The following is a 21,072-nucleotide window of genomic DNA, read 5'->3' as shown; positions in this document are numbered from 1 at the left end:
CGGTTAAATATAGCGCGACTGAAGCAACCTGAGGTCGCGGCAGACTACGCGCAATCGGTCGAAGCAGCGCTGCCGGCAGAACGTCATCGGTTATGTTTAGCGAACTCGACGGAACGACTGGTTCGACGAGGAGTGTAGGAAGGTGATGGACGAAGAGAATGCCGCGCGGGCGGCAGTAGTGCAAAGAAGCACCCGTTGAAATGTGGAATATCACCGACAGCGGAAGAGGCAGCGAGAGCGATTTTACCAGGAGAAAAAGCGCCGCCTGGAGGAGGAGGAGCTCGAGGAGCTGGAGCAGCTGCATCGTTCCCAAGAAATACGAAAGTTCTATCAGAAACACAACGCATCCCGCAAAGGCTTCGTGTCGCAAGCCGAAACATGCCGGGATAAGGATGGAGGCATCCTGACGGACAATCGCGAGGTGATCAAAAGGTGGAAGCAGCACTTCGATGAACACCTGAACGGCGCACATGCAGGAGATCAAGACGGTGGGGGAAGGTACATCGCCGGCGTAGCCAACGACGTAGAGGAGCCACTCCCAACGATGAGTGAAGTTAAGTCGGCTGGAAATGATGGCATCGCAGCTGAACTCATCAAAATGGGCCCGTACAAGTTGGCCGATTGCCTACACCGGTTGATAGTCCGGATCTGGGACATAGATCAGCTACCGGAGGAGTGGAAGGAGGGGGTAATATATGCCCCATCTACAAGAAGGGCGACAAATTGGACTGTGAGAACTACCGAGAGATCACTGTACTCAATTCCGCCTACAAAGTGTTGTCCCGAATCCTGCTCCGCCGCCTAACGCCACAAGCAAACAGATTCGTGGGAAGTCATCAGGCCGGCTTCATGACATGACATGATGACATTGATATAGTCGGCAGATCATCTGCGGCGGTGAAGGAGATCTACCTCAAACTGAAACGCGAAGCAGGAAGGATTGGGTTGATGATTAATACGTCCAAGACGAAGTACATGCTGGCCTGCGGATGCGAGACCGACCGAACCCGTTTTTCCAGTAATAACAAGGTCACGATCGACAGCGACGAGCTGGAGATAGTCGAAGACTTTCTCTATCTTGGCTCACTGGTGACCGCAGACTATGACACCAGCCGTGAGATCCGGAGGCGAATTATTAGCGGAAGTCGTGCCTACTATGGACTCCACAAGCAACTGCGGTCGAGAAGACTTAGCCCTCGCACGAAGTGTAACCTATATATGACGCTCATTAGACCGGTTGTTCTCTACAGGCACGAGACATGGATATTGCTCTAGGAGGTCCTGCGTACACTAGGAGTATTTGAGCGACGAGTGTAAAGAACCATCTTTGGCGGCGTACAGGAGAACGGAGTGTGGAGGCGAAATATGAACACGAGCTCGTGCGACTTTACGGCGAACCCAGTATCCAGAAGGTGGTGAAGGCTGGCCGGATACGCTGGGTGGGACAGTTGCGAGAATGCCGGACGACTGTCCTGCAAAACAGGTGTTCGCTACGAATCCGGTAGGAACAAGACGAGCGGGGGCGCAACGAGCGAGGTGGTTAGTCCAAGTGGAGCGATCTGGCGAACGTGGGGTGCCCGAAAAAATGGAGAACGGTTGCCATGGACCGAGGGAATTTTAGGAATTATGTTCGTCAAGTTATGTCGTGAGACGGAATACTATGTAAATAAAATATTCTCTCCCCAACAGAAAAAAAAACAACAACTAAAGGTGGTCATTTTGACTGAAAAAATGGTTCATAAGATTTCTGAGATCCTAAAATTATTTTCTTACTTTGATATGATAGAGGCTTACATTATTCTACCATAGTTATTGTAGAGCATGGGTGGCTAAACCATGGCCCGCGGGCCACATGTGGCCCGCGTCGAATTTTTTGTGGCTCGCGAAGCTTTTTCAGAATTGAATATTTTCCTTCTACATCACTTTAATAAGCAGAAGATAAACATTTTTAAGTTCTTCAATTTTTACAACATTATATAAGTTAACACCGGACCGGTACCTCTTGGACCAGAAACACGAGCAATGGGTCCAAACACAACATTGTTGCACCCAACATTCTCACCAACAACATTGTCACCCGCAACATTGTTGTACCCAAGGGTGTCATCTTCACAAAACATACTGGTCGCATGAGGCTTCGTCGAAGGCAATTGGACACTCGTAGAGACTATCGGCAGCAGGAGATGTTTGTCTTAGTTAGGATCGTATAGGCTAATATAGATAGAGTTGTAGGTTTGATGTAGGTTAAAATAGAAATAATAAATCAGTCTGGATCAGACATCAAAGTGACTCGGTTGTAAATCTTTTTTTAAAAAGCCGAAAACGACCGCTGCAGTCATAATTTATATATTGTTCCTATTTTGCATTCACGTATTATGCAATAAATATTTGTTATTTCGTTACTTCATACAAGTGGTATTTAAAGTGGCCTTCCCTTTTCTGGGAGCATTGAGAGTCTTCAAGCGGAAACTAGTATGATTTTGAAGAGTTTGGAAGGCGTCAGGGAGATGTACTCATAAATTACGTAAGAACTCGAATAAGTACACTTAAATGATGATGATAAAGTAGAAAAGTATTTATGTTTATTTTAAGCTGAAAATTCACCGTATCTCAAAATCACTCACAAGATTTTAACAAAACTTTGTTTTTTTTAGATTTTGTAGTCCTAATCATTTATCAGCTTCGATTGATACATATCAAAAAGGAAAACTCAAACTCAAAATTATTGAAATCTAGTTTGTAAAATTATCACATTTTATCGTAATCATACTTTTATCAGAGTTATATTGGTACAAAACTTTTACTATTCTACTACTTCGAATTCTTTTTTGAAACTTTTTTTACCGACAAAAATTATTCAGCTTGCTGAAATTGATTTTAAAAATATAAAAATTCTGCACTTTATTTGAACTTAACTTCAACAGAAAAAGGTAACATTTTTTTAATTAAATGAAATGATATATCTTAGTTTTAGTAACGTATTTTTAATTAACGTGCAATGGTATATAAACTTATAGATAGTGTTGGGCATCAGCGTTCAAGTTTCTATGCTCCTAAAATTAGAACGATACTTGAACCCGTAGATGATCTAGAAGCGTTTTCGTGGGAGTAAAAAAATTGCGATATTTCTGAAGTTAAGGGATACTTGATCGTTTATCCAGGAAGCCCTAATCCATGAAAAAAATCAAACAAAACCCCAAGATAGAATGTTTAGTGACTATTTTGGTCATGTTTGTTCTCATTTAACAATCTAAAATTGTCAGAAAAAAAATTCTATAGCTTATTCTTAACCCTTAAGACATTGCATACTTACGGGCGCATTTTTTTTATGAACAAGAGAAAATAAATTATTTTAGCCCTTTTCTTCAGATAATTGATGGATAAATATAAGCTATTGGATAAATATTAGTAATCTTGTAATCAGCAATGACCACGATCCACTGAGAAGAAGAATATACCGGGATCATTTGTACCCATATATTAGGGATCAATTGTACCCAAAATCAACATTTTAGAAAACTTTTTCTGAAAAAAGTTGGAAGTTTTCCATTGCTTTGAAAATATTGTATTTTGAAGTTCATTTTACACTCGAAAGATTGATATAATGGAGTAAATATTTTTGTTATAATTTTTCCATGTTAGGAACATTTTTAAATGATGAAAAAAGATCTTCAAGTCACATTTTGTGAAATTCAATAACCCAAAAACTTATTTTGTTAAAAACTTTTGAGCTTCAACCATTGCTGTTTTGTTCCATTTGGAACATTTTTCTAGAACATTTGATCTTTGTACGACATTCCAGTTTGGAGATATAGCTAAGGAATCAAGTATCCCCAGGGATCAAGTATCCTCATTCTCTTCTAACCACTTAATATTTTTTATGCCAGACTCTGTGATTAAAATATTCAGTTATGTAAAATTTATCTAATTTTAAACTTGAAATAATTTTGTTACTTACTTGTTACGGAGAAAGGGAACTTTTATAAAAATATAGTTTTTCATAGTAATTTTCTTTTTGTTTTTATTTATTGCAAAAAGGTAATAAGGTTTCCTTTTCATGAACGGCTTTCCCACTTATTGAATTTAAATTTGATCAAATGGGAAATTTTGAACGATCATGAAAATTTAAAATTTTAGATAAGGTAATACCAAATTTAGAAAGTTTCCCAAAGAAAAACACAAGAACATAACAAGGAAGAGCTCTTTTTATATTATTTTTTAATTATTATAATTGGAGAGCGTAAGAAAATTTCATGTGAAATACGAAAAGCTTAGGAAGGAAATTTTGTTTTGAACAATCCCGTTCTGAAGAGAGATTTTTATGGGATGAATAAGCTCAGAAAGTTTAAAATCTCTAAAAACGCTGTGTGCGGAGTATTGTAGAGGAAATTAAATTTAATTCATAACCCATGTATTGAGTGTGAATTTGAAGGTATAATCTTGTCTGTTTGTTCGTTTAAACTATATTAAACACTTGTTAATTTATTTTTTTATCAAATAAAGAAGAACTGGTAAAAATCTGTACTGAATCTAGAAAATCTTTATTTTAAAAACACGTAAATAAAAAATTTGGATAAATTCATACTATAGGGAACCGACTGAAATTTGTTTGCATTTAGTACTAAAGAAAAATTTGTTGTGTGGCCCGCAAGCAAGTCTCAATACTAAAATTTGGCCCGCCTGTTGAAAATATTGGCCACCCCTGTTGTAGAATATAGTCATTCATGAAATTTCGTTGAAGAAACCAAACATCTATCACTTGAACTTCATGTTTTCATGAAGTTAGGGAGTTCCTATAAAGATCAGTTGTTTCTTGATATCTTTTCATGGTGATACTTCATCAAAATCAATTATTTCATCACCATTTTAAGATAATTATAATGCGTATCTTTTGTGGAAAACGGATTACCAGAATTTGTTTTTGGGATGAAGTTATGATGCAATATGTGTTGAAAAATGACTCTTTTAACTAGAGTTCAATAGCTCCAAATGGAGCAAGTCGAAAATTTTATCGTTAATTGCATTTGAAAGTTCATGTTACGATGTTCTTAGTTAAAAAAAACTGGAGATAAGCTTTATGATTAATACGTTTAAAAGTTGAATGGAATATACTAAAAACCGTCAAAATCTTCATACAAATAGAGAGAATTTGTACATTTGTTCTTCAAGAACTCAGAAACTACTGGACCGGTTTTGCATAAATTTGGGGGTCTTAAATAGTCAAAAAGCATTTGGCTCGCGGGCCATAATGTCCTTAAGAAACTTGACATGGTTATTTCTAGTGATTCAAGAATCGATATAAAGAAGAATAAATTTGAAATCTGTAGTTGATTTAATTCTTAGATTGCTTTGAACCAATCCGCATCATAATTGTAACAACAAAATAGTATCCAATCCTTAGATTTCTTTTTAAATTTTGACTTGTTTACACAATAAAACTTGAATAATTTGAGAACAACTAGTTATTCTATTCCTATTGAATTTCTTCTGCGAAGATAAACTTCATAGCATTATGTATCCTTTGATTAATTTTTTGATTGAAAACCTCAATAAAAGTTACACTTTTTTGTCGATTGAAAATATTTATTTTTTAAAAAGCCATAATATTGCCGAATTAAAAAAACTACCTTCTCATTCGAAATCCACAACAGTCTCAACCAATATTTAGTTTTGAACTAACATAATAAAGAAGAAAATTTAAGGAAAATTATAGACTTGTTGATACTTCCTCATGATCTGAGATTTTTATTAGAAAAAAGGGTATTTTTTCTAAAATCGAAACAGTGCGTCCTCTAAACATCATTTTTCGGATCTGCCGCTATAGAAAAGTTTATTTCACCTTAAGATATCATTTGAAAGTTAAGCCCCCGGAATCGCAGACAAAGTGCAACTTTGGACCACCCTACTTAGTAGGCATTGATTCCATGTTTAAAATAAAATCCTGCATACAAGCTTCAAGCAATTGTTTTACGCTGCAATGCATAATCTCATATGTCCAACTGTCTAAAAAGGCCCTGATAAAGTGATTAGTATAGATTCCACAGCTGTCAGCGTATGGTTTTTCAACATTCATCAGCGCCAATTAGTCGACGCACTATCATCCGATCCATAGCATGGTCAGCGGCTTCTCCGATGGGTGAAATTTTCAAATAAATCCCCTCGCCTGGTTGGCTGAAGAGAGAAACACCGATCAGCTAAAAATGGGTATAATTTTTTCATTAGGACTCAACTCGTCACGAAAATACATAATTATATTGTTCAGGGAAAAACTATGTCCGCGTGTGAGGTTTATGTTTTTACCTATTCAGAGGGGTTTAATTGCTTTCATATGTGAGCTAAAGTGCTTGTATTGTTTTTTTTATGTTGCTCCATAACACGAAAAATGTAAGCCTACAAACACAAAAATGCTTTTCATTGCATCGGGCCGAATATGGCTGGCGCTGGCCATTTTATCGAAGGTACAGATGATATAGATTGCTCAAGTTTGGAGTTTAATATGGATGGAAAATAAAAACAAAAAAAAAAACGATGCATTTCACTAGCGCACTTTTCAGAGGCAAAAATTGATTCATATCCAGTTGAATGGAGTGATGATCCGATTTGACAAATGGCAGAAAAAAGGATTAAAATATGCACTGTACCTCCGACAGTTGGCGAGGCCCGAGGTGTTTCCTCACATCATAAGGCAAGGTGTACATAAATTTAAATATTTATGTGCATGCTATTTGGAAATGCGTGAAAAGTGCAAAAAATGTCAGTTTAATAGAGGGTGAACAATTGAATGGTATCGAGTACCGATAATTAATAGGGCAAACAATTTCAGGTGTTTTTTGTCCACAATTAACAGCAAAAATAAATGGTAATTAAGTGAATGATATTTCGTAGCTGAAAGGAATTTAACAGCATGGTTTAAAGTTAAACGTTTATCGATTCTTTTGAAAAATCTGCGGAATTTGATGAACAAATTTAAAAACCAATCATCTTTCCTAGAATTTTTACAACCATTCATGGGTTGTTGATTGCCTTTGTCATAAATTGTTTATTATTACCAAACCAGACACAGCCATTTTTGGATTTCACAAAGGCTAGCTCAAGACTCTCGAAACGGCACCCTGAATCCTTCAGCCATATTATCCATCCAATATGGAGCAATACCGAATTAACCTGATTGAACAGAGATCATACGCCGCGCCGGCTAATTTGCATTCAAAGCCCGCCAACACCCGAAGACCGAACCCATTTTCCATTCGAATGGCTAATGTGATTATGCTGCGGTTTGACATCTCTCCTGAGTGGAGGTGCCATTGCTATATTTACTTGTCAATTTTAGCTTCTTGGCCATTCGACCGGTATACGTTCGTTTGTGTATGTGTGTTTGTTTGTGTGTCAGTTGCATATGCGATTCCAAGTAAACAGCTCCGAGTGTTCGATATGCAAAACAACCCGAGTCCGCGCCAAACGATCACAAACTAGCTACATCGCTATAGCTAGCTCGCCTTAGCGCTGATGAGGATGGTGAACCTCCATCCTGCAAGAAGAAGGCTAGCTAGCTTGGCTACCTCTTCTTCTAAATACAACTGTAGGTAACCGGTCTTAACTTAACTGGCGGGTGAATTTGCTTCGAAGTCAAATATCGATGCACCGTAAACAGCTCATCGGTGGGTTTATACTAAGGTTGCCAGAATTTTTTCCACTCCCATCCGGGCCTAGCAATTCCGGGCATTTTTTCAAAAAAACCTGGCAAAATCCGGGCATGGATTTCAATTTTTCAAATCCAAAAACCGGGCAAAAACCGGGCAAAATTTAGGTGTTATTAAACATAAAAGCAAAGAAAAAAATGCAAAAAAAAATTAAATTAATATTTTATTAATGTAATTGCAGACTTCCAAAAACTGTTTGGAACACTTAAATATTTAAATATTTATAAAAGTAAATCAGCGAAATTATTTGAAACAACCGTTGAAAATTTCCATACCGTTAATCGATTTCGCTGAAACTTACTCAAAAACTATGAATTTTATTGGTTTCTTTGTGAAAATTGTGAAAAAATCCGGGCAATATCCGGACTTTTTTCACGATATCCGGGCAACCGGGCCGGACCGGACTTTCTCGAAATTTCGCATCAAATATCCGGGCAAACCCGGATAAAACCGGGCAATCTGGCAAGCTTAGTTTATACAAATTGACACACTCCTTTCGTATCGAATTAGAACCAATCGAATTGGTGAAAGGATACTGAGGAACGCATTTGCATAAAATCACCCGGGATGAGTCGGAAAAATTAATGGGAGTGGAATTTTAACGGACTTTTTACTTGATTAATGGTAGAACGCCTTTCTTTTCCAAAGTGTTCCAAAAGTTTCCATTTTGTTTTCTCATTTACAAGAATTTTTTTTGAATAAACGTTTTAAGGAGGTTTTTCTTTCGTGTGAGGGAGAGCCCACTGCCACCAGTAGTTGATCTATGGTAGTAACGCTACGTTATCATCAGGACCCGGCAACGTTACACGATTTGTCTATGTATCGTGTGACCAACATCTTTTAAACAAGGCTTGGTGAATCTCATTTTTAAGCTTTTTTTTCCTCAGATTTAAGCTTTTTTTGCCTTGAGCGCATATGAGATGAAAGCTCAAATCTGAAGAAAAAAAACTTAAAAAGGGAAAATCTGAGGGGAAATCTGAGAGATGTGCTCCATACGGTTTGAATAGCGTTGCCGCCGCCTGGTAAGCACTCGGCTGCAATGCTACGTGATTTCTCTATGTATCGTGTGACCAATATTTTTTTGCTGCTCACACATTTCCCGTTTCCTTCTAATTACAAAGGACTATCTTGAAAAAAGGCCAAACGCCAGGAAGCCACCTCCATCTTCTGAAGTAGTACACTGGTTAAGATGTTGGATTGGCAGGACGATATAAAAATGGTGTTGTGAGTTCGATTCTCACTTCCCTACGGAACTGTGGTTTTTTTTAAATTTTCTTGTTTTTGGAATGAATTATCCAAAAAGAAAAAAAAAACATAAATTGTTCTTCTTGTTTCGCTTGTGGTCATGCATAACTTGGGAGCTCGAGTCCTTATGCCAGTAGGGGAAAGGTTTCCTAAATGGGCCTATCGGATTGAATGACCCTATGGCCGTGTGACGAAATGGCTGAAAAGTCAACATATCTAATCAATGCACTTTGAGGGTAATACGCTTTGAACATAAGGCAAGAAAGAATTTTATGAATAAACCAACTCAAAAAAAATTTAAAAATTCATACAAGGTTTTGATACCTTTTGATGTAATACTTTGACTTTTAAAAATTATCCATAAAGAATTTGAATGAATTGGAATGATTAGAAAGTGGAATAAGAAAATGTTTTTGTATGCTCCCATCATGTTTGTAGAATGCCGCTATTCTAAAATATCAGGTTAAATAAAATAAATATATGATTTTTATCAATAAAACTTCCAATTTAAGCTCTTATTAACACTTTCAGAGAGAATTGAAGATCTCAAAACAGATTTGATAAAGTTTTTCTTATGGATGAACTGCCTTCATAATATGGCAACCCTAACTTTTGTTTTATTCTATAAAATTATAAAAGAAATAGATTTATGTATATAAATCATCAGCTTTGTCGTATGAAAGTTATCAGTATCTAGCATTTCCAATGAAATTATACGGAAATATCTCCAAAAAACAGAAATTAATGAAATCAATACTGATGTTATGAAATCGCTTGGTACATCTTTGTACCTGAAAATGATCACATTTTCATATGTGATGAAAGAAATTAGAGAAACATGAACTATCAAAGAACGAAAGAACATAAGCCGTAAATATCATGAAAATTTCGAAAAAGATACAACGGCTCACCGACAGGACTTGAACCTGCAATCTCCGCTTCGGTACAACGGCGCGTTAGCCAATTCCACCACGGTGAACGTGATGGAACCGGCGAACACGAGCAATCGAGCTCTGCCGATCAACTGCTGGACCTTCTATCGAAACACCATGTATATCCCGCATGTGATCTTTCCCTCTATTGATCTCTCTTGTTTCTCTAACCCCACCCATCAGTATTGATTTCAACAGAGCAACACCTCCCTGTGTAACTGGTCTGCTCGGAACCTTGAGCGGCACTGATTGCTTCTTCATCTGACCGTAAGTTGCGGCAAACCCGAAGCAATCGACCATGTGCTCGCTCGGCTAAAATCCCGAGTTGATGGGTGGGGTTAGAGAAACAAGAGAGATCAATAGAGGGAAAGATCACATGCGGGATATACATGGTGTTTCGATAGAAGGTCCAGCAGTTGATCGGCAGAGGTCGATTGCTCGTGTTCGCCGGTTCCATCACGTTCACCGTGGTGGAATTGGCTAACGCGCCGTTGTACCGAAGCGGAGATTGCAGGTTCAAGTCCTGTCGGTGAGCCGTTGTATCTTTTTCGAAATTTTCATGATATTTACGGCTTATGTTCTTTCGTTCTTTGATAGTTCATGTTTCTCTAATTTCTTTCATCACATATGAAAATGAGAAATTAATGAACAAGCCATTGTGAAATTAAAAAAAAACTAACACTAGGCAATCTAAGGTGATGTAGAAGCGAGAGGGGAAGGAAAATAGTTTTTGGTGAGTAGGGAGTGAAATGAACAGGTTCATTTTTACTGGTGACGGAACAAGTGGAAATAGAAATTGAAAAAAAAAGAAAATATTGTTGATAGGTTCTAGCTTTATTTATATATTTGAATTTAAATTTGCCTGCGTTAAGCAGAATCCATCTCCTACTCAGAAAACTGCAGTCCGGCCCTGCTTAGAAAAACGCATCTCGATGCACAATAGTTTGCGCGGCATTAAGCACATTTTGCAAGTTCCGGTTATTCACTTAAGAATAAGATTTCGGACGAACAGCATCCTAACCAGTCACCAGCAGAATAATAAAAGTAGTTTTTTATATAAGAACCCGTGAATAAAGTTCTATTTTTTCCTAAATTTGGAATTTCAATAAACGGTTGTTATTTAGTAAAGTTAACGCGTCGTGTGTTGGTGTTTTACCCGAAAGATTTGCCCGTGATACGATCCCCTGACATTACATTTTTGGTGCCGTGACCAGGATCACGGGTGTACCATTGGATCAACCACGACGATAACCCCATCCAACCCATCCAACAACCCGGAGTTCCAGATAGCAGTACCTGCTCAAAAAGTACAAGGCCTGTTTAAGACAGGCTCCATGTGAGTATCTGTCCAGCGAATTCTATATTTTTGAGAGGTACTTCCTGGGTCTTCTTTTGCTCAATACAGAATTCCACGTGTTCCTGCTGAGGATCACCGATCCGTTTATTATACCCTTGCTGGTGTAGTATCCTGAAGTGACCGTTGCTGTTCCTAACCTACAAGTATCCTGAGAAAAAATCCCGGAAGATCGGAAATCCATATCCAATATCGGATTTTAATCCTAACCATCCACTGGAGTTGAGACATTCTACCCGTGATCATCCTACTTGGTAGTCATCCCATCCAGTTGTTCGAGAGTTCCTGCCTTTTAATAAAACCAAAGGCCTATTTCTGAATGGGCACAGGTGAGTGCCATTCCAACCCTATATCATCATCCGAAAGGTGCTTCCTGGGTCTTCCGTTTATTTTAGCCGTTCCTGCACTAATCTAAACCTAACCTCATCATGGCGGAGAAGAAGATGAAGGCAAAGGAGCTGAAGCGGAAAAACATCCTGGATTCCATGCAGCGCATCCAAGACTTCCTGACGAATTACGATGACGAGCGAGACGTGAACGAGGTAGCGATACGTCTGGCCCGACTTGATAACCTGATGGAAACTTTCGAAGCGATCCAAGGAGAATACGAAACGTACGACGATGAACCAGAATTTGCTGCGGCTAATGCGAAGGTAAGGGCAAGGGTGGAAGAGCAGTACTTTAGGGTAAAAGGTGGTCTCGTATGCAAGGTTCCTCCCCTTCCTTCCATCTCAACCAATCCATTAAACCAGCAAGGTGCCCCGGCAATCGCCCATGTAACCGGTGTGAAACTCCCCACTATCGAATTGCCTAAATTTGACGGTGATCTGAATGAATGGTTAACGTTTCGCGATTCCTTTTCATCACTGATTCACTCGTCGCCAGAGATCCCATGCATCCAAAAGTTTCAGTACCTCCGATCTGCCTTGCGAGGTGACGCTTTAAAACTGATTGAATCCTTAACCATCACAGCAAACAACTACGCGGTAGCTTGGGAAGCACTCCTCAACCGCTACTCCAACACATACTTACTAAAAAAGAAACACTTGCAAGCTTTAATTGTCCACTCGAAGGTCTCGGGAAAATCCGCTGCTGTTTTACGTGCTGTTGTAGAGGATTTCCAACGGCATGTCAAAATACTCAACCAACTAAATGAACCAACCGCGCATTGGGGCAGTCTCTTGGTTCAACTACTGTGCTCTCGAATCGACGATTACACCCTGAAGGAATGGGAAGAATTTGTCTCTGCTAATCACGAACCAACTTATGAAAACCTCGTCGAAGTATTAACCCGTAAAATCCGGACTCTAGAATCCCTTCACATTTCGGCTGAGCAGTCCACTTCTTCTTCCCAAGCAAAGCACAATCTCCCTGTCAGGCAACTAAAACCCCAAAATTCTACATCGTCGAAAATCAACTCCTATACTGCAGTGGAACGGTACCAATCTGAATGCCTAGCTTGCCGCGATTATCATCCTTTGGTGAGATGTCCGGTGTTTGAAAAGATGCAGCTTAAAGATCGATTGAACCTAGTCAACACGAAGCGGTTTGTAGCAACTGCTTCAGGGGCAACCACTTCGCCCGGAATTGCCAATCCAACTTCTCCTGTAAGCATTGTCAAAAACGCCACCACTCTTTATTGCATCCCGGGTTCGATGCACCAGTATCGAACAACAATCCAAATTCCAGCGGCTCACAAATCCGAACAGCCCAGAATCCTCCTAAAGTCAACGAATCCTCAACAGTGGCAAAAAATCCTGAAGTGATCTCGTCCAACTCCGCTGTAGAATCCCGTGGAATCAACGTCTTCCTATCGACCGTTGTCGTCAAGGTGCTAGATGGCTATGGAAATGAGCATTTGGCCCGAGCACTGTTAGACAGTGGATCACAAATCAGTCTCATGAGTGACCGCCTTTGTCAGAAACTAAGATTGCTTCGTCATCGTATTGACCAACCCATCCTCGGTATTGGTGAATCTCCCATTCGAGCAGTTTGCTCCGTGACCACCGAAGTGAGATCGAGAGTTGATGACTTCTCTATTCCCCTGAATTGTTTGGTGCTCAAAAAGCTGACTGCTGATCTACCTGCTGTAACCATTACCACTGCAAACTGGCAGATACCGAACGACATCACACTTGCTGATCCCGAGTACAACGTCTCACGAAAGGTAGACCTCATAATAGGTGCCGAACACTTTTATGCAATCCTCCAGGGTGGCCGGTTGCAAATTGACCCACACGCCCTGGCCTTAGTGGAAAGTAGGTTCGGATGGCTTGTTTCAGGAGCAGTGCCTTTTGATCCCATACCCCAAGCTCTGGTTTGTTGTCCGTCTATTTTGGAAACCCTAAACGAGAATATTGAAAAATTCTGGAAAATAGACGAATTTGAAAATTCCAAACCCACCCTTTCACCCAACGATCAATATTGTGAAGACTTCTTCAAGGAAACGGTAAGCCGTGATTCCACTGGTCGATATTCTGTAAAATATCCCAAAAAAGATGATTTTGCATCAATGATAGGCGAGTCTTTTTCCAACGCTAAAGCCCGTCTCGTCAGCTTGGAAAGAAAATTGGACAAAAACCCCATCCTTAAAGAAAGGTACCATGCATTTATGGCCGAATTCATCCAACTGGGACACATGCGAGAGGTACCTGTTGACGACCCAGAACCTACTGTCGTATGCTATCTTCCTCACCATGCTGTGTTGAAAGAATCCAGCACCACTACGAAGGTACGCAGTGTTTACAACGCTTCGGCAAAAACAAGTACTGGATTCTCTCTCAACGATTCGCTCCGAGTAGGCCCTGTCATCCAAGATGAGCTCTTCGACATCTTACTCCGCTTTCGCAAAAATTTGGTGGTATTGTTGGCTGACATAGAGAAGATGTATAGGCAAATCGTTCTTCACCCCGATGACCGACCCCTTCTGCGTTTGTTGTGGAGATTCAGCCCGAACGACCCGATTACGAAATATGAGATGACAACAGTGACATACGGTTTGGGCCCATCCTCGTTCTTGGCTACCCGCACACTTCATCAACTTGCGGATGATGAAGGTGCTTCTTTTCCTCTCGCCGCAGCCTCTGTGAAGCGAGATTTTTACATGGATGATTTTGTACGGAGTGAAGAAACCATATCTACAGCAATCCAACTGCGTAAGGAGATGGACGAACTGATGAGCCGTGGAGGATTTTCCTTAAGGAAATGGTGCTCGAATTTTCCTGAAGTTTTGGAAGGAGTGCCACCAGAAAACCTAGTCCATCCTAGCACTGAAAACCCCGAACCTGGAGAGGTGGTAAAAGTCTTGGGAATTTCCTGGGAGCCCGAGCATGACTTATTTTGTTTCAAATTTGCCCCATTCTCAACCGACGGAAAAATTACCAAGAATCGAATTCTTTCCGTTATTGCCCAACTTTATGACCCCTTGGGATTAATTGCCCCCGTCGTTGTACGTGCGAAAATATTTATCCAACAACTTTGGTTGATGTCCATCGAATGGAATGAGGAAGTCCCAAATCAAATCCGAACTAAGTGGGAAGATTTTGTAAAGGACTTGTCATCACTAGCTGAGTTTCGGATCCCACGGTTTGCCTTTGACAGAGGGGAGGTGCAGCTACATTGTTTCACGGACGCCTCCGAATCAGCCTATGGAGCCTGCATCTACGCTCGGACGGAGAAGGCCAACGGGGAGGTGAAGGTGGTACTACTAGCGGCGAAATCCCGAGTAGCACCGCTTCAGAGACGCAGCATCCCGAGACTAGAATTATGCGCTGCTCAGCTAGGCGCTCGCTTATCGACGAGAGTTGTTGACACACTGGACCTGAAATCTACACCCATCTACTACTGGACCGATTCAATAGTGGTTATTTATTGGCTACGAGCACCATCACAAACCTGGAAAACCTTTGTGGCTAACCGAGTGGCAGACATTCACATCCTAACGAAGAACGCATCATGGCAGCATGTAACCGGAGTAAACAACCCAGCCGACGTCGTCTCCAGAGGCTTAACTGTGCACCAGCTTCTGAACTGCAAACTATGGACCGATGGACCCGATTGGTTGGGAAGGGGAGACGAAAATTGGCCGAAGTTGGAGATCCCGAGAACCACTAATATTGATGGAGACACTGAGCGCAAAACCACCACCTTGCTAATCCAAAATCCACCACCACTTAACCCTTTGTTTACTCGATCATTCTCGTACAATCGTTTGCTCCGTACGACTGCTTATTGTTTGCGAGTTTCTCGGAAGGCGAGAAAAGAACTCAAAGAATCCACTTTAATCCTCACTCCCACTGAACTCGAATCTGCCAGAGACTGCCTGGTAAAATTAGTTCAAGCAGAATGTTACCACACCGAATTGAGCTTTCTACGAAAAGGGAAACCGGTACCCAAAAAATCCGCACTGCGTTTGTTAAATCCTTTTGTTGATGCTTCGGGAATAATCCGAGTCGGTGGCCGGCTCAAATTGTCCTTGGAAACCTTTAGCACCAAACACCAAATCCTGCTCCCCGGATTTCACCGTTTCACCCGAATGCTTTTGTTGTCATTTCACAACAAATTGGTTCACGGGGGAATAGCGCTTACGCTGGGTGTAGTGCGCAATGAATATTGGCCTACAAATGGGAGAAGAGCTGTGCGCAGCGTAATTCGAACCTGTTTTCGTTGTACTCGAGCAAACCCTAAGCCTCTCAAGCAACCAATTGGCCAAATACCCCTTGCCCGAGTAACCCCAAGTCGTCCCTTCGCATCAACTGGCATTGACTATTGTGGCCCGGTGTTTGTTAAGTCCCCGAACCGTAAATCTGCTCCCACCAAAGCCTATATTGCCCTATTTGTCTGCTTTAGCACAAAAGCAGTTCACATTGAGCTTGTGGGGGACCTATCCACAGCCTCATTTCTCTCTGCTCTACAACGTTTCGTGGCCAGACGTGGCAAACCTCAATACATCTACTCCGACAATGCCACAAATTTTGTTGGAGCTCGAAACGAGCTACACGCTCTCTACGAAATGTTCTCAAGCCCCAAGGAAACCGATCGTATCGCTACCGCTCTCGCAACCGAGGGCATACAATGGAAGATGATCCCCCCGCGTGCACCCAACTTTGGCGGCCTGTGGGAAGCAGCCGTGAAGGTTGCGAAAAAACATTTGGTTCGTCAGTTAGGCAGCACCTCTCTACTGTACGAGGACCTAGTGACGATTTTGTCCCAGATCGAGGGAGCAATGAACTCGAGACCGTTGGCCCCTTTGTCTGAAGACCCCAACGATTTCGAAGCCATCACTCCAAGCCATTTTTTGATTGGCTCTCAACTGCAAGCCCTTCCACATCCCGACCTAAAGGACGTTCCTGAGAACCGGCTGAAGAATCGCTATCAGGTTATCCAACAAAAGCAGCAGCTATTTTGGTACCACTGGCAGACAGAGTACCTCAAAGAGCTGCAACGGCAATCTATTACCAACCCGCAGCAAGTGAATCTCAAAATCGGCCAGGTGATGATTCTTCAAGATGACCTGTTACCCCCGGTGCGCTGGCCTCTCGTGCGCATCATGGAACTACATCCTGGAACTGACGGTGTGACACGGGTGGTGACCATCCGCACACCCACTGGTGCTATCTTCAAGCGTGCTGTGGTCAAGCTGTGTCCGTTGCCTACGATGGACGAAGAGGAGTCATCGACAGCCGCCCCCGCACTAGGTGACATCAATGTTGATTGATTGAGAAGCCGTGAGTTTATTTTTAATTTGGAAATGAATTGGTTTGTATTCTGGCTAGGTATTAGTAGTGAAATATGCATTTCAGGTGGCCGGAATGATAGGTTCTAGCTTTATTTATATATTTGAATTTAAATTTGCCTGCGTTAAGCAGAATCCATCTCCTACTCAGAAAACTGCAGTCCGGCCCTGCTTAGAAAAACGAATCTCGATGCACAATAGTTTGCGCGGCATTAAGCACATTTTGCAAGTTCCGGTTATTCACTTAAGAATAAGATTTCGGACGAACAGCATCCTAACCAGTCACCAGCAGAATAATAAAAGTAGTTTTTTATATAAGAACCCGTGAATAAAGTTCTATTTTTTCCTAAATTTGGAATTTCAATAAACGGTTGTTATTTAGTAAAGTTAACGCGTCGTGTGTTGGTGTTTTACCCGAAAGATTTGCCCGTGATACGATCCCCTGACATTACAATTGTCTAGAAAAGTTTAAAAGTGCGGTAAGTGAGAGTGAGTGAAAAAGAAAAGAGCTCCTTTGCTGTCCCGGCTGTGCTGTGCTGTTCTGAAGTCGATCTGGCCGAAAACCCTGGCTGTTGGTTTCGATCGGATTGCTCCGATTGAATTTCCTGAGATTTCGTGAGCTAAGTATATTCTTTCTGTATCTTAATTCAATTCAATTCATGTTTTATGTTTGACCGTTACCATGGAGGGGCCAGGTCAATGGCTTTTCTTTTTCTCATTCTGTAACATAGAGACAGATTGGTGTCCTAGCTACACATATTGGGACACATTTTTCTTCTGTGGCACGTTCTTTAAATGCTTCGTGTTGTTGCATATTTGTCCCGCGCTGTGATGCTGCATATGAATGCTCGCTTTTTCACTATTTCCAAGTAAAAACAACTTTTATGCCTCAAATATTCTCAGAATCTTCTGAAAGAGTGAGGAAGGGGCAATTTTAGTTGAAAGAGTTGTACTATTTGTACTTTGCATATAGTGAAGTTCAATGCAGGATCACCTAGTGGAATTTCTGCACGTTATAAGGAAAATTAACACGTTTTAACACGTTGTAAGGAATATTTAAACAAGATCAAACTATGAATAATCAACGTCAACATCTTAACCTTGCACTCATATAATTGAAGTGCTCATATTGAATTTCAACCTCTGAATGTAATTTTTGGTATAGAAATTTTCTCAACAGAATTCTCTTAAATATTATATTGGTAGTTTGAACCGCATTTGACGTTGTATAATGTGCAATTTGTTTTTATCATTAAATTAATTTGAAAGAAGTTTTTCTGGGAATAGGGGGTTTGGAAACACTAATCATGATTTTTTTGTTTTTCTTATGTTTCTTTTCAAGAGCGAGCAAAGGCGCTATATCCAAGGTCAATGACCAGAAATGATAGTGCATCGAAATCCAAAACTCCAAATTTTTACTATTAGATGCTATTCACGGTAATACTCAAATTGTAGTTTAAAAATAATAATATTTTAACGAAAAAAATAAGGAAATTGAATAAAAATATTACCTTTACAATGGAGTTTTCGATTTCTGTGCAGAAAAACATCATTTCCATCCATAGAAGGACGAATCTACGCGGACCATCATCAAGGAGCACATAAAATTTAGCATATGTTCTTCCAACGTTAAAATCTTAGTTATAGCCATGGAAACGTATGATACTACTGTCCACGTTTCTTCCTCCCTGTGTTCCAGTTGTCTCTGCGTTCAATACTGCACAATGGGCCCGGCCATGTAAAGATGAATAGTAAATGTACTTTTACTACTCACCGGGATGCTGACAAGATCTGGCTGTGTATGTATCATAAGCAGTGAATCAAAAATCGCCTACTAACGAATGATAATGACATTGTCCCAATTTGAACTTTTCGTGACAAAAATAAATAAATCTTCGTCGATGTCGCATGCTTGGAACGTTAAAGACAAATTTCTTTGCTAATGAATCCCGATAATATTTTTTCAGAACATTCGTTTGTTGCTGTTGAAAAATATAAGGATAAGCGGTTCCAAAAAAGCTCTTGGCCTCTTCATGAAGGATATCGATAGAAGAAGCGATTCAAGAATACTGAGTAATTTGGCACAAAAAACTTTCAGATAAGGTAGAGATATTTGAATGTTAAAAAAACACATTTATATAGGTGACCCAAGATTTCAAACATTATGTGGCCCTTGATCCCTTACTGGGTCATGGCCACGGCCCAGTTTCCCCGAATCGATTCTCCTATCGATTAACTTCATCAAGAGGCCATAAGCTTTCTATCAATATGTTGCAAATCTCAATCTGATAACTTTAGAATATTTCGTTCCGGAACCGGCCAGATTGGCCATGGCCACGACCCAGTGTCCCCGAATCGCTTTTTCTATCAATTCCCTTCATCAAGAGGCCATTAGCTTTCTATCAATATGTCGCAAGTCTCAATCCGATAATTTTTAAATATTTCGTTCCGAAACCGGCCATATTGGCCATGGCCACAACCTAGTGTCCCTGCCCTGAACCACTTCTTATATATTTTCCTTTAATGTTAGGCCAAAGCCCAAGAGCTCTTCTCAGATAGGTTATGATCTGATCACATAATTTTTCACTATTACGAAATCAGATAGATTAGCCACATGATCGAAGCGAATTGTCCCAAGTTTTAAATTTCAGGACAATTTCGCATTAGAATATGTCATTATCTTCTCAACGACGCGACAATTCTTGATTGTCTATTTCATTTTGTCATGATACACATACGGGAGAGACAAAAGGTTGTCGCACAGAGAGAAAATAAAGACAAAACCACACGCCGCCTTTGTCGCTTGTTTCAAGACAATATCAGGGACAATTTGATTCACTGATCATAAGCATAAGCATAAGCATAAATTGGCGCATTTAGCCCGCACGGTTTGAGGTTCGACAATTTTGACAACAGTTATAATAAAATCGATTTCGCAAAAACTGAAGGAGATTTCAACATAAAAATTACCCCAATGTATAGAAAACAGATGTTTGCTCATGTGTATAAAGTTTTTATAAACATATTCGATGAAATATTTGATTAAATCAGTATTCTGCTTAATAGGCGCATATTGTCCACTCCTCCCCTAGTGCTTTTTCAAATATATTTTCTTTGGCACAGTACACACTTCAGCGTTTTTTCGGGGCAGAGATTTGCTAAATAGGCATTGGACTTTTGCAACCACTTCTATGGCTGTAGCAGTGTAGGGGTCAACATTTCTGAAAATGCCAGTTTGCTCTAATAACACTTTTATGCGTTCATAAACATAAGTGAACTTTCTAAGTTTTTTATATCACATAAATTTGTCAAAAAACGAAAACAAAATTTTGTAGGAGTTCTGTTTGCAATTTTTCAACTTTTTTCGTAAGGAATTACGGCATCTATGAAATGAAATGAAAAAAAAATTCAAATTCAATGATTTTTTTTTATTTGAGAGATTTAAAATAAAAATTTCGAGGCATGGCAAAGCGCGTCCGCTTATCTTTACGCATGTTCAATTTATGTACAGTGTTCCAATGTATATATTTTTGGTGAAGAACAGTCCGCTTCATTCTTCATTTGTGAGTTATAAAACATGTTTCTTAACGTAAGCGTCTTACCCCTAGTTCCTCTACTGACACATTCCACGCGCTTGTACCGCTCAAAAGTGATTTTTATCCGTTCGCGTATCGAAAAATCTCAAAATTGTCTATAATTTTGATAATTCAAATTACACAAAACCAACGGAAAAAAGAGAAAAAAGTTTTTTTACACATGTTTTTGATGATTTTGAAAATCAGTTTTTTTGTTGAAAAAAGTGGTGTTTTTGACAACTTTTACAAAATCATTAATCAAAATATATAGATGAATTTTTTTTGGATATATTTTTAGTATGTTTTGAAGCCAAAATACACGGCTTCATTTTGTAGAAAAAAGAATTTGTTTATATCCAATGTAGTTGGTTTGAAAAGCGAACAAAAACAGTCGCAAATGAGTGAATTCACGTCACAAAAAAAGGGAAGTTTTTAATTTTACGAGAAAACTTTGACTTTTTTTTAAATAAAAAAATTAGATTTTCTTTGAAAATGATAAGAAGATTCTAAAACTCTAAAATTTATAGAAATC

The 21,072-nt window shown here is 39.8% G+C and overlaps 1 protein-coding gene across 1 annotated transcript; it reads left to right on the top strand.

Moving 5' to 3' along the window:
- Positions 1-11,659: 11,659 nt before the first annotated feature.
- Positions 11,660-16,947, top strand: LOC129742934 (uncharacterized). Its single transcript, XM_055734871.1, has 3 exons — positions 11,660-12,881; positions 12,941-13,489; positions 13,610-16,947. Exons 1-3 carry the CDS (start codon positions 11,660-11,662, stop codon positions 16,945-16,947), a joined length of 5,109 nt encoding a protein of 1,702 aa, XP_055590846.1.
- The last annotated feature ends 4,125 nt before the right edge of the window (positions 16,948-21,072 follow it).

This window comes from Uranotaenia lowii, chromosome 2 (genome assembly GCF_029784155.1).
Source record: "Uranotaenia lowii strain MFRU-FL chromosome 2, ASM2978415v1, whole genome shotgun sequence".
NCBI classification, from domain to species: Eukaryota; Metazoa; Arthropoda; class Insecta; order Diptera; family Culicidae; genus Uranotaenia; species Uranotaenia lowii.
Note: the sequence above shows the minus strand (reverse complement) of the source record. Positions and strands in the feature narration are given on the sequence as shown.